This window comes from Mauremys reevesii, linkage group 2, assembly GCF_016161935.1.
Source record: "Mauremys reevesii isolate NIE-2019 linkage group 2, ASM1616193v1, whole genome shotgun sequence".
NCBI classification, from domain to species: Eukaryota; Metazoa; Chordata; order Testudines; family Geoemydidae; genus Mauremys; species Mauremys reevesii.
This window is the reverse complement of record NC_052624.1, coordinates 111,201,515-111,216,492: the sequence shown is the minus strand read 5'-3', so window position 1 is coordinate 111,216,492 and position 14,978 is coordinate 111,201,515. Positions and strand designations below refer to the sequence as shown.

Here is a 14,978-nt window from a genome sequence, read left to right as displayed (position 1 = left end):
GTCACCTGCAGCTACTAAAGTGAAATACTTGGAATCAGATACAGTAAAAATATTCTATAGATTTTGTTCCAAAAATTATTCGCTGCTCCTAAATTTAACTTATAAAAGTAAGTAGAGTTAAAAATAGATTTCTCTTCAAGGTCAGTTATAGAGCATATATGACTCTTTCAAGTCTACATAGTTGAATTACATATCCTTATTTTTTAACTCGAAACCAGAATAGACGTTCCACTGTAGGTTTGCAAAGCTGCGTGTATGGTAAAGTTCCCTTTAAATGATGGGAAATATTCATGTGTCTTATTACAACAGTATTCACCTGCTCTGCTCAGTGTTGTTAGGCAACAGCCTGGTTTTATTAAAACCCATTCCTGTATCTCAGCTTTTGTCATTTTAAGTCTTCGGACAAATTTAGTGCTGGGGTAAGTGAGTACAATTCCCAGTGGGAGTTGCACCTACTTATTCTGGGGTTGAATTTGTCCCTCTGTCTAGGTCTGCCTCTCTTCCAGCTCAGCTCTGCAGCACAGAAAGTCTGGCTGGGGAGAAGAGCAAGGAATGTTTAAAAGGTAAAAGAGGGCTCAGCTGAGGCAGATCTGATAAGCTCCTTCAGTATAAAAATTTTCTTTATGGCTGTTCTGCTCTTATGAAAAGATGCTAAATCTGAGTGGTTTGTTCACATTACCTGGTCTCTGGAATAAAACTGTGGGTTCAAAATGTATCCTTTGAGAGTGGTTATATATTTTGCTACAGTGCTGAGACACATCAACACATAAAGAGCTCACTTTGTTATAGAGGTTGGCTTGTTGTGTATAGAGCCTAGCTTTTTGCAAATGCTTTCAAAACTCAGTTAAAAAATAGAGAGACCCTAACCGTAATCTGTGTGTGTGTATATATACATGTATGTGTATATACACATACATACGGAGAGAGAGAGCGCGCTAGTTATAATGTAATGTTACAGGCACTACATCATGGCTACAGAAGTGATTTTAGCAAAAAAAAAATGGGGGGGGGGGCACAGACAATCCTACTGACTCACCCATCCACCAAAAAATTACTTATTCCTGTTCCACCCTTTCCCCGAGGAAAAAAATGCTAACTGACTTGTCAGGGACTGGGGCATGGGCAATCATGCCTAATGGTCAGAGCAAGGCTGGGCATGATCACAGAAAAATGATCACAGCTGCAGGCTTAAGCACTGAGCAGTTGCTAGCTAACAGCCATTGCTGGGTTTAAGAGTGGACCTGGAAATGCCACTTAGACAATCAGGTGCTCTGGTCAATGAGGTGTTGTAGCTGCAGTTAGTCAGCTGATCCAGGCTCAGCTGCAGGCCCTGATCTCTGACAGTTCTAGTCCCCCATTCTCACACCTCTCTGCATTAATGTGAATGAATGAGAAGAGAATAAGATTAATTGAATCAGATTAACATCAAGGCAGGTAGCTCAACTGCACGTCTACTACCATATGTAGAGGTCTACTGTCCCAGCCAGGGTTCTGTCCACCTCTTCTGCATTGCACGTGAGCTCTAGATTGTGACAGAGTATTGGAGGTAGAAGAGTACAAAGGGTGGACACCAGGGACTATGGATGTGATAGGATGAATGGTCGGGTGGCTGGTGAGGATATGAGACGTACAGTAGAAAAGGGGAAGAAAGAGGAGAAGGGAGCAGAGGAAATGTCTTCAAAAAGGAAGAGAAGACAGAAGCATAGAAAATGTAAGGAGAAATCTGCACTCTTCCCTGCCCACATTCTCATCCTGTGAACACTTCTCTCACTGCCCACCTAAACGTCCCCTCTTGCTAAGACAATGGCAGCTCCTAGAGGCTCCAACTAAGATCAGGGCTCCTTTGTACTAAGTACTACAGTATACAAACACATAGTGAAAACAGATCCCAATAGACACAGACTGGGACAGGAAACAGAGAGGTGCCTTCCCATAGGTCACACAACAAATCAGTAGTAGAACTGGGATTAAAACTGAGGTGAGCCTGAGTACCAATCTAGTGTCCTATCCACCAGCTAATCTGCATCTCTCACTATAGGCTTTTCCCCTTGAAGACAAATATGCTGGAAATTGAGTGTGGCTATATGGTTGCTCTATAAATTATCCTAAAATATAAATACACTCTCAGACTATAAACATTTGCAGGAACTCAAACTCAGCTGATCAGTTTCAGAAATACCATCTAATTCCTTTCAGATTAATCAAACAGTTGTATTTAAAGGTTAAATTCAGGTTCTACTGATATTACTGCAAATCCTAAGAGTTTTTCTTTACTTATTGAAGACCTCAATTGAGCCTTGGTTACATCACATTTCAAAAAGCTAATATTCTGAAGAAGCCAGACTGAAAGGTACAGTTAAGAAAATACTCAGTAGAACACACGTGTGTGGATAAATCTGCTGCAGTCTATTTTCTTTCCAGCACAATTAAAATTTCTTGGTGGTGACGAAGGTGCAGTTGGAATAATTTCAGCATGATTTTTTAGCTCTGTGGTCAGTTCTCAGTCATCACTCATACTGGTTATTTGATTTGTCAAATGTCTATGAGAGTAGCATGCCAGGCCCACCTTTAGCATTTTGAGGCAGGCCCTAAACTGTAAAGGATTACTGCCCATTCATGGGTTAGGGAGCCTCGGGTTGATCTAAAGTAATGGTGCCTAGAGAATTGCACCTTTTAGTTTCTGGCTGCCATAGTAAAGGGATTTTCTGTTACTTAAAAAGTTTATGGGGACCCGTCAAAGGCTAGAGCTGTAGAATCCAGTGCTTGGAGTAAAGTTGGCAGCCCGCAGACCAGACTGGACTAATACATTACAACACTCCCAGCAATGACCTGCAATAGGGCCAGTTCTAATAACTCCCTCCCTGGTCAGCAGCACGTATGCGCTGATTTGCTCTGTCAGAGTTGTGATTTGCTCTGCTTCACATGCTGTGTCTATTCTCTCTTACATAACTGTGCAACTCCCAGTGATGTTAATGGAAGTTTATGAATGCGCATCATAAGAAAAGACCCCCATGGCTAGCAAGGAAACTGCATAAGAGTTGCACCTGTTAGTCTCCCTCCTAAGAGACCAAGTGTCACTTCTGAAACATGTTCAGTTTTCTCAGTCTGGATCACTGGAAGTCACGAGGTTGCTTCTGATGTAGGGTCTCCCACGAGGCAGCACCGAGAACAGCCTTATCCATGTACATCTGCTTATTCCAGCTGCCCCCTTCTTATCTTTGTTGGTGGTATTATTATTGTATAAGTATTTTACAAGCAGATGGCAACTTTCTGTGCTAACATACTCCCCCATACAATCCCACTGACTTTCATTGGAGTGCACAATGGATAAGAGAGGTTAGAATTTACTTTATCCAGAAAGACACTTAATCTGCCCCCAAAGAACTTACAACCTAAAATAGATTGAGAGTTAGGAACTGGACAGAGTAGGTGGTGGGTCTCCATCTAGATATTACTTTTTAATTATGATGTTTGAACTGTAATTTCATTTACTTTTGTTGACATCATAGCAGAATTTTCAGAAGCCTTCTCAATCCATCGCTAACTTCACACACTCCACAGCTGACCTCCTAGGGATCTACTGCACACCCCTTCCATCCATCTCCATGCTAGTCATCCCCTACCACAGTGACCCACTACTTTTCCTTGCATGATAACCTTCTCAAGTTTATTTCTGTCTCTATGCCCACAGTGACCAAAGTACTCAAGTTTGCACCTGTTGATTTCTGAGAGCAGTCTGCTCCTCTCCAATAATATTTCTAACACTAAAAAGTACAGGAGATGGAATAAATCTGATTTTGCTAGGATCTGAATTAGGATTTCTCATATCCAAAAGAAACTGGTTCAATACTTGAACTAAAGAAAAATTACCGTGATCTGTCGGTAATAAACATTGCTGTACTGTGCTCTTCTGGCTTTTCAACCACTACTAGGGGAAATCAGAACACGATTATCTCATTTTAATAAAAATACAAGATGCTAACAGAGTGTTCCATCACTGTGTATATTGGGTAAAATTCAGCCCTGCATGGAGGGCCAGAAGAAGGCATTTTTGTGATTTAAGTCATGCATAAAACCTCAAAACTGGGATTAAGTGAGTCTTAAATGGTGATTAGACACTGTGCTTACAGCTGCATTGTGTTAGGTAATAATTGGAGATATACCAATCTCCTAGAACTGGAAGGGACCTTGAAAGGTCATTGAGTCCAGCCTCCTGCCTTCACTAGCAGGACCCATTTTTGCTCTAGATCCCTAAGTGGCCTCCTCAAGGATTGAACTCACAATCCTGGGTTTAGGAGGCCAATGCTCAAACCACTGAGCTATCCTGCCCTCACCACCCAGTTTTGATTTTCATTAAAAGTTTGTAATCAAAACCAGAACTCAAGCAAAATTCATGTAGAGTTCACCCCACCCAACCATAGACTGACATTGAAGTCAAGGGAAATTTTGCCATTGTTTTCAATGCAAGCAGAGTTGAGTACGTATTTTGTAGGATTGAGACACACATTGCTCACAGTGACATCAGTACGACTCTGTTGTGCCAGTTTTTGCAAAACATGAACAGAGTAACTTCACTCATACTACAACTCCATTCTGCTAACTGTGAACAGTACTTGGCCAAGCCTGTCTACTTAGATTTTATTTAGGTCCTGGGGCAAAATAATGTATAGCAAAAAAAAAAAAAACAAATGTTACTTTTTAATACAATGCGCAATAGATATGAAATACAAGAAAATAACTCCTTTGGTGTCTGTTTTTTTTTCTTTTCTTTGCAGAATATTACAACACTTCAATACAACTGCAGAAGATTACACTATCATTTTCACATCTGGAAGTACAGCTGCACTTAAGCTGGTAGCAGAAACATTCCCTTGGATGCCTGAAGGCTTGGGGCACCCCAGCAGTCAATTTTGTTACCTAACTGACAGTCACACATCGGTGGTGGGTATGAGGGGGATAACTGCTGCAATGAATGTGTTATCTGTTCCTGTGAAACCCAAAGACATTTTATTATCTGAGAAAAACAGAGAACCAGCTGAAGAACAGAACTGCATGACACCTCATCTTTTCTGTTATCCAGCTCAGAGCAATTTTTCAGGTATCAAATATCCTCTTTCATGGATACAGGAGATAAAATCTGGAAAGCTCTGCCCCATCAAAACACCAGGGAAGTGGTTTGTTCTACTGGATGCGGCTTCATATGTCAGTACCTCTCCATTAGACTTAACAGTTCACCAGCCAGACTTTATCCCCATTTCATTCTATAAAATCTTTGGATTCCCTACTGGTTTAGGAGCATTGTTGGTAAACAACCAAATTGCACCCTTCTTGAGGAAAAGTTATTTCGGAGGTGGAACTGCAGCTGGCTACCTTGCAGGAGAAGAATTTTACTCCCCAAGACCATCTATAGCAGAAAGGTAATGTGTTCTTTCGCAAAATCAGGATTCATGTGGATGTTGTTTGTATTAGAAAAATGTGTGTGTTCTGGTAGTGCTTATTTATTCTTTGAAACGGATTGTGTGTAAGATAAAATGTTCTGAATTTTTTTTTCTATTTTAAAAATAATGTCAGTCTGTCATTGAACAGAGATCTGTTTATAGCACTTATTTCAAAAATATTTAGGTGACGGGCCCATTGTGAGCCATGCTGTTTTGCCTAAAAGGCTCTGACTGTGAGCTTTGGAGGCTGTGTCCTATTAAATCCAAAGAGGCTAGTTTTATTTATTTCCACTACAGAGTTGGAAATAAGGACATTTTTCAATCTGATTCCTCAGATAGGCAGGTCATGTGGCATCTAATTTTCAGATATGGGGCCCTCAGATACCCAAACCCTACCACTGCATACTCAGGCACATAAATGACCGTTTCACATACCAAAGAATCAGTATGAGTATTCGAATGCTGGATTTTAGTCATTGTGTTTGAATATTGACGTCTAACCCTTTATTGATTATTTGAACTCGTAACATTTTCTTGTTATTCCCATTTAGCATATAGTCAATGCTGGCCAGAATTGTAACGGTATTATGCATGTCTACAGTTTTGACTACTGAGGCTGAAATTTTCAAAACTACATCAGGAATTTGCATATCAAATTCCCATTAGAAATTAATGGGAACCTGTGTGGCTTTGGAAATCTCAGTCTGAATCTCTCAACTATTTATCAAGATATTTCTTTACAAGGTTATGGGATTTTTTTTAATGTATTATTTCTAGTCACAACATTGGAACAGATCAAACTGTTGGGACCCAGCTGTTATGTTTAAAATGTACTTCCTGGCCATCATTGACAAGGCTAATATGCTAACCATATTTCTGGGCCCATGATTGATGTAAATAGGGTCATCTGTGCTCATAGAGACAGTAATGCTTGCCAAGTTATAACTCTGCCAGCTTCTATTATCAGATGCACCACTTTGGGGCTCCTTCTGTCTTTTATCATTTGATATTTGTATGATTTTAAAGTACTAGTTTCTTAAAAGTGCTAAAAAGTTCTTTTTAAAGTGCTAGCTTATCACTATGAGAGAACATAATAAGAGATATTCAGGTTTATATTTTATTTCAGAAGGAAACTTTTTTGAAACTAAAAAATATTCACAAGGTAGATTAGAAAATGTATCTTGGAAACCCATCTGGCAGAAGGAATTCCCTGTCCTCACATAATCAGGGCTTAGTTTACTAAGGAAATGGCTTCTTCCAAGGCTGTGTGAGACTTGAGTGGAGATTTATAAGGTAATGTAATTCCTTCTCAAGGCTGACACAATTGATACTTTTGCCTTATGGATACACTTTGCTGATGTTACTTCCATATTGAGAGCACCAAAATAAGGTATAATTGGCATCATCTTGGACTTTTGTAGATTCCATAGACTCACTTAAATTCAGCTCTGATTTTTTTCCTATTGTATAGTAGTAATCTCTCTTCCTATCCCTAAACACACTTGAAATCTTGAGTTTTTATATTTTCATCCATGTATCAAACAGCTTGACAGATTATTATCGTCATTCAGAAATCTAGCCTCATTTTCTGTCTTTGTTTCTGCACAGCAGGGGATAACATTATATGATTTGTACAGCAAGTGTGGAGTGATAAAATATTCATCCTCTGCCCTATTTTTCCTTTGTATTTGGGATTGCTATTCTGATGCTGATCATTCTGGAACACTTAACTTAAAGACACCAGTAGCTGTTTCTATACCTGTCAATAGGATGGTTGTGTCTACCCACTAATCTGGAGTATCCCAACCTGTTAACTGTTTGAGGAGCATGTTTCATTTCTGAGTGTATCTTTTAAGAACTTCTTGAAATCCATTCACCCCAGGGTCTACACAAGGGCCAATGTATTACTTAGCTCCCATTTCAAACCCATGTTAAAGGGCAAATCCCGATCACAGTATGTAGCTGAATTACATTGGCTGGGTACTGGGGAGTGCTGCAGGAGCAGAAATCTCTTCTCAGGGGTGTGGAGCAGCAGCAGATCCACTTCCACTGACAGGCTGTCGTAAATAGCCTCTGTCTACTGCACTCCTTCTCTCGGCGGGAGAAAAAGACCAGAGAATCTATGTAGTGGTGGATACTTGGTCCACTCCCCGACTCTACTTTAAACACACTTTCCATACCAATAAGTGGGGATCATCTATGCACCTGTGTTGCACACAGTGAGGGTGTAATACCTAAATGGCTCTATCTAGAATCCTGCCTTCACTATACTACAAAAGTACACCAGTTCCATGCCCACCAAATAAAAGGCAATCTGTCCTTACTTACTTAATTGTAGATAGGGCTTGTATAGGGGTCTCTATCTGGATACATTTCTCCCTGTTAGCTAGTCCTGTATGTTCAAAGACTTTTGTTACTCTATTATTTCTATGGCACTATAGTATTTAAAGTGCTAAAGGTCCCTATAAAAAAAATCCTTGTTATTTTCTGAATTTAAAATTCACAACACTACTAAGAAAAATTCATCCATCCCTAATGTTTGTTCTCTCACTCTGTCTCTCCCCTCAGTTGCTTTAAGAAATGTGATTTCGGTGACTGGAAAGCTCACAGGATCATTAAAGAGCTACAGAGACTTTAATCTCTAGGCAGTACTGGGTTTACTATGGTGCCAATGGTGCCGTTGCGCTGGGCCCACACTCGGAAGGGGCCCATAGCAACTACATATATAGATTTAAGTGTACACATTGTGAATCGCAATACACGCATTCTCTATTGAAATGTATATAGGAAGAATTTGGTGCTACCTTTTAAAAAACAAACTATTTGAAAAGTATGTGTATGTTTTAAGTGTCACAGAAACATATTGTCATGGTGTTGTAGTTTACATTTTATTTCCGCACTGCAGTCATTTACAGTGAGGCACATTGTGTCATACTGTCAGCGGTGTAATGTGCGTGTGCACATACTGTAGTCTCCTGCAGGCATGGGTGAGGTGCTGAGCAGGAAACTATAAACATAGAATGAATGAACAAGTCCAAGTGATAAAGAAAATAATTATGAAAAAAACATTTAAATGGCACACAAAAATGGAAGCATAAAGCAGAATCAGAAGATCAGAATGCAAAACAGCATTGCTTATGCAGAGACTCTTGGTGGTGATACTAATACTACTAGCAGTACTAGTAATGATGATGAGCATGTAATTGATTATACTAGTATGGCGGCAGGTGCATCCTACATTGATCATGACTCTGAAGAACATGCTGTTTCTTCTAACAAAATCCTTTTGCCAAATAAAGAACACAGCAATAAAACTGCTGCTGCAAAATACACCAGCACAATTACCTTCCTTTGATGCTGCCCTGTGGACTGTTGATGTTTTCACCCAACTACCGCATAGGCATTTCTGCCAAAATCGTGATGGAAAATATGCAATGTCATCAAGACCACATAAGGACAGAACAAAGTAATTATAACTTTTTATGTTTTTTTTATACATTACTTGAGTCATTTTATGAGATCAAGTTTTTCCAGCAGGGGTTGACTTAACCATTAATTCTGTGAGACAATTGAAATAAACAGATTTTTATTGTATCTAAATGTAAAAATGTACATTCTAAGTTGTTCATTACTATACTATGTCTTAATGTCCCACAAGTGTGTATTTTTTCAACTCAAATGTTGGAGAGTGTGCATTAATATTAAAATGTTTTTGATTTTAGGAAATTCTGTGATATAACCTTCAATCAAGTGTCCCTGAATGTTGAAACTATTGAAAGGCCCTGGCTCATATACTCACCATTGACTGGCTGTGTCTTCTGTTTTGTGTGCAAATTGTTTTCTCTGAATAGCACATCTGCACTAGCCAAGAGAGGATTTGATTCATGGGATCACATTGGCAGACTTGGTGACCACGAAAGTTCTACTAAGCACCGACAAGCTCTCACCCACTTATGCAGTGTGTTTATTGAAGACTCAAGCCCTTGATAAACATATAGCTGATAGGTGTATTAAAGAAAGAAATTACTGGACAGAAGTGTTGAAGCAAGTTGTATCAGCAATAAAATTTCTGACAACACAAGGTCTGGCACTGAGAAGGACTAATGAAACCTTTGGCAGTCTTAATAGTAGCAACTTCCTTGGCTGCTTAGTTCTTAGCAGAGTATGACTCTTTCCTGGCCTGCCAGCCTTGATTCCATGCCAGATATTAGCCATACAGATCAGCTGACATTTACTGTGTGCTATGTGCTGAATAACTGTAAACCTGTGGAACAGTTTTGGAATTCTTCCAATTACATTGCATACAGGTCTTCATCTGTTTAATGTTATCAATGAAACCCTAAGTGACAAACTAAATATCAATCTAAAGGACTGCAGAGGACACACATGCAACAATGCTAGTAACATGTCTAACACTTATTCTGCTGTGCAAGCTCAGGCAATTGCGGTCAACAAGAAAGCAGTGTACATCCCATACATGACCCACTCACTTGATCTATGTGGTGTTGCTGCTGCAGAGTCATGCACTGATGCAATTAAATTTTTTTGATTTGTCCCAAAACTGTATGTGCTTTTCTGAGGATCGACTTATCGCTGGAGCCTCTAGCGAGATTCTCTGAATGAGGAGACATCTGAGGCCGGTAAGAGAAAACTTTTCCCTACGTGCCTCAGTGACACAAGGTGGTCAGCTTGAGCGGATGCACTTTGCAGTTTATCGTGCAACTACAAAAGCTACAAATCTGTGCCTCAGGCTCTTGGTGTGGACACTCTGCAGAAGAGTGACACACAAGCAGACCCAAACCCATTAGTTGAAACCATGGATCAGTTGGAGACTGCATTTTTGACACCAGTTTGGAGTAGTATCCTTAGAAGAATAAAGAAAACAAATCAACTTCTGCAGTCTGAAACAATGGACTTAGGCACAGCTCTGGCACGGTTGGGGTGACTATCTGAGTTTGTCACAGCACAATGGAGACTTTTTGAGGAATACCATGAATCTGCGACCTCTTTAAGTTCTACAACTAACTTTCAGTTAAAGTGGCAACATCGTCCAAAGCATATGGCTGATGATAGCATAGATGCTGGAACTAGGAGTGCTGGGGGTGTGGCAGCACCCACTGGTTTGAAGTGGTTTCCATCATATGCAGGGTTTACAGTTTTGTTCAATGGCTCTCAGCACCCCCACTATAAAAATTGTTCTAGCATCCATGGATGATAGTGCTGCTGTTGTGCTGACTGGTGAAGAGAAGTTCAAAGTTGAATCATCCTCTGCCATAGTTGACTCACTTGTCAGCCATCTCAACAGAAGAATTCATGCATGTTCAGAAATAAACAACCGTTTCTGTTTTTTAACAGATGACCTTGACAATCACCTTTGTTCGGCTTGTCCTCATCCGTACCGCCACGAATGCAAGTCGACGCCACACCATTCTATTTTGTTGCTAGCATGTTCTTTCCATTTCTGGCGAAAGAGTTTTGTCATGGGATCGGCCCAGTGCGTTTTTGGTCTGCCCGGCGATCGCTTATGATCTCTGGGGATCCAGTCACTGATGTGGGTTGTCCAACTATTGTCTTGCCTGTGGACTACATGACCCCCCCAGCTTTGCTTTGACCTTGAGAGTACTGCTGTTACAGAGTCTCTCAGAAGTTTAATTGAATTCTATTCAGATGACCTCAATGAAAAGATCTTTGAAAAATGGGTACGATGGTGCTCACCTGTAAAGCAACTTGCCTCCAAGCCATTATCGTAAGCTCTGCCTACACCACTGCAAATGCTGACCATAATGAACATGCATAATTTGCAAACAGCCTTTCCAAATGTCTTTACTGCACTACGCATTTACCTGACACTACCAGTCTCAAACTGCAGTGGAGAAAGGTCTTTTTCACATTGAAAAAGGATAAAAAGTGCTACAGTGGGTCAAGAAAGACTTGATAGTTTACTCTATACACTTCTCCAGTTTAACTGAAACATTTGCTGCAGCAAAGGCAGGCTGAAAAATCTGAAGACATTTTTCATCTCTATAAATAGAACAATAGCTACATGCAATGGTTTTGTTGAGTAAGTTATTCACTTTAGTACTTGTTATGTAATATACAAATTACTTATCTGAAGCAAGACTAATATGAATAATGACACTGTAAATAAAATGTATTAACGTTTTTCATATTTTTTATTTTAAAACAGCTTTAAGTCTGCCCCAATTTCATACAAAAATTTAATTCAAATCCTGGTAGTTCCTATGAGAAATGTGAAGGGTACGATAGTGTGACGGTTCCCTTTTAGTGGGAGCAGCACACGGCTACTGTTTTGGTCAGCTTTGGCTTTTGTTAGCTGTTTTTTACCTACTGTGTTTTATTCTGTATTTTTTCTTTTATAATTTATTTTATGTATACTTGTATGTATTCTTTTTGCCCTACGGCTGCCATTGCTGGTACCCTAGCGGCAGCCAGCTCCATCTACAACTTAAACTTGGAAATAAAACCTGTGTGCTGTGTCAGACAACTTCTGTGTTAATCTCCTGTCTTTTACAATCATTCCCCATAGGGGCCCACAAATATGTTTGGCGCCAGGCCCACAAAAGGTTAATCCGGCCCTGTCTCTAGGTCACCAGTTCAAATACATCTCTAGTTGGAAGTTAGCAAAAACTATTTGATGGGTCTTTTAAAGGCCTTTGTGGAATGTACTGGTGGTCTCAGTCCAGTTTTTAGTTGATTAGGTGTCCACATTATGAAACCACCAGTACTGTTGACAGTCTTGTTGGCACTTGGCAGCGTCAACAGAGACATCAAGGACTGACTAGGCTGCAGAAAATGAACTATCCTCCCCTGACAGCTGACAGGACTGTCGCGCTTGAGCTGAGCAGTGTAGGAAGCTCATGCTGCTGCTGTCCCTGTTCTAGGGATAAATAAAACACTTCAATTTCCAGTGCTATCAGTCTGTCAGCTTTCACAACCACCACCAAATTCACTCTCAAAGAAAAGGTGTAAAAAGGAGCAGGGATGTTTTGCTTGCTGAGTTAATATATATTCAGGTGACCTATTACTCTTTCCCTTCTCTGCTTCAAGTGTAAATATGTACCAGAAAGCCTCTTACAATTTAGTCTGTCATCTTTTTAGAGGTTTGATTCTGGCAACTGGCATTTTATATTATATTGTTCTGCCTGGTGTCACTCTTGCCAAACATCATCTTGAGCACTCTGTGTGAAGAGCAGTGAAAGATTTGCCCACCGTTGGCTGATAAGTGTTTTCAATATTCAGTATGTACCCTAAGCATATTTATAGTATTCCGGGTGATTATTTCTCAGTAATAAAGCTGCATTATTGCCTGAAAACATAGAGGGACTTAACACAATCACAATAAATCCCCAGTACAATTCACTGAAAAATTAAATATATAAATAAAGAAATCCCCAAGGGGTTGAATATTCAAGTAGAAAAGGCACTGTTAATAAATAAAGGCAGGGATTCTGTGTATTGCATGCATACCTTTTATTTGGTTGCTTAGGGCATGTCTACACTGGAATTTTGCTTCTGTTTTAACTAGAGTTACTGTTGTTGACTGCCAGTCAACTTGAGTTAGCTAACCTATTTGTAGGTGCTAGTCTAGACTAGAGGTGGGCGACATTTTTCAACTGAAAATCAATGGGAGTTAGGTGCCTCTGAGGATCTGGGAATATGTGTGTACAATTTATTAATTCCATGTGAGATTGTGCTCCCTGTGTATCTGTGTTGTCATTTTGAATGTGCAGCCTTTTGTCTTTACTATTGTCTGTTTGCCTCCATGTTGGGTTGCGATTCCAAAGGCGGGTTGCAAAAGAACAACAATAGGAGGTAATTGATGCTAACTAGCCAATTGTTAGAAATCTAGTTGCTCTAGACAAAAGACTGGTCCCTGCCCAGGAAGTCACCTTAGCCACAAAGTCACCTGGCAGGGGATTGTACTCATGTGAGGAAGTGGGAAAGGGTGTCGCCTGACACAGGATGGTATAAGTTTTAAAGGGGCAGAAGCTGGTCTTCTTAGTGGGACAATTTTCTCCAGTCCATGAGGGAGAGACCACTCTCTTCATGGTGCAGCCTGCCTGAGGCAGGGGACATCCCGCCTGCCTAGGTTCCTGGACCCAGGTTGTCCCCCAAAGACTCCATAGGAAAGGGTGAGATAGAAAGTGACGTGCATGTAGTGCTTGTTGTTCTGTATGACTCGTACTCTCCTGTACGTTACATGATTAAGTATAAAAGTGCATAAAGGTATTAAACTGTGTGCAAATTGTGTGACTATGTATTAACTGCTTCACAACTGCTGCGTGCCCCTGAGAGCATTAAATAGTAAACCAGAAGCTTCACTCCTTTGGGGTGGAGTTCTGGGAGAGTAACCGAGGTATCTTGGGGGTCAGTGCTGGTCCTGGGGGCCTAGATCAAGTCAGATGAGGAGCCCCATTTCGGAGACGGGATAGCAGACTGAGAGCCACTGCCCAGGAAATGTACCAGAGAGGCCCAGGGATGAACCAGGTCTGCAGACTGATGAGGCTCCAGAAGCTTAACACACCCTAGGGAAACCAGAGCAGCAAAGGTTTGGATTCTCCTCACCACAGCAGCCCCTAGGCACTCGCTAGGCACTGTCACAGATCCTAACTCAGGTGCTTTTATAAATCACATTGGGCAGCAATCTGTCTCCTTGGGAACGTAAATCTGGCCTCTTGCTTTAGTTTTCTGGGTGACAGGGCAGAGTCTCCCTGGGCAATTGGGGCAAATTCTGCCCAGGAGCATGCACAAGGGGGGCCAAGCAGGGGCACAGACCCCCCCAGTAATCATCTCCGCCACCTCCCATTGCTTCTGCCATGGCCCCTACCCCAGGATTCTCTCCCCTGAGTCTGGTAGGGTCAGAGTCGTGTTAAGTGTGGCTGAAGAGATGTGCTTGGGAAAAGCACTGCAGCTAGCACTCCTGCTGAGCCCCAATAGATGGCCCCAGAAGCAGAGAAGCTGGGCTGATAGCACAGTCTGTGAGAGGGGGTGCGGGAAGCAGGGCCCAGGCACTGGGTAGGGGGCTGGTATTTAAAGTGCCTTCCTCTTCCCCCCCCCAAAAAATAAAAAGTAGTCACATTTAAATCCCTGCTCACGCCCCTGAGTCTGACTCTTTCTCCAATCTGGCTCAAAGTCATCATACCACAAACTCAACCTTAACATTAACTAGAAAACCAGATTTATTATTTCAGAAAGAAAACAAATGTGGAGTTATACATGAGATTTCAAATGACATATTGTGGGGATGAGAGCAAGACTTCATAGAATCATAGAACTTAAGATCAAAAGGGACCATTATGATCATCTAGTCTGACCTCCCGCAAGATGCAGGCCACAAAAGCTGACCCACCCACTCCTGAAATAATTCTCTCCCTTGACTCAGATGTTGAAGTCCCCAAATCCTGATTTAAAGACTTCAAGTAGCAGATAATCCTCCAGCAAGCGACCCCTGCCCCATGCTGCGGAGGAAGGCGAAAAACCTCCAGGGCCACTGCCAATCTACCCTGGAGGAAAATTCCT

At 41.0% G+C, this 14,978-nt stretch overlaps 1 protein-coding gene across 1 annotated transcript in view; it reads left to right on the top strand.

Annotated features, from left to right (window-relative positions):
* Nucleotides 1–14,978, top strand: part of MOCOS (molybdenum cofactor sulfurase) — a 373,116-nt gene that overhangs the window by 147,561 nt on the left and 210,577 nt on the right. The window contains exon 4 of the mRNA XM_039527389.1: nucleotides 4,776–5,417. Within this exon, the coding sequence (XP_039383323.1) occupies nucleotides 4,776–5,417 (642 nt within the window). The remainder of the gene's footprint in view (nucleotides 1–4,775; nucleotides 5,418–14,978) is intronic.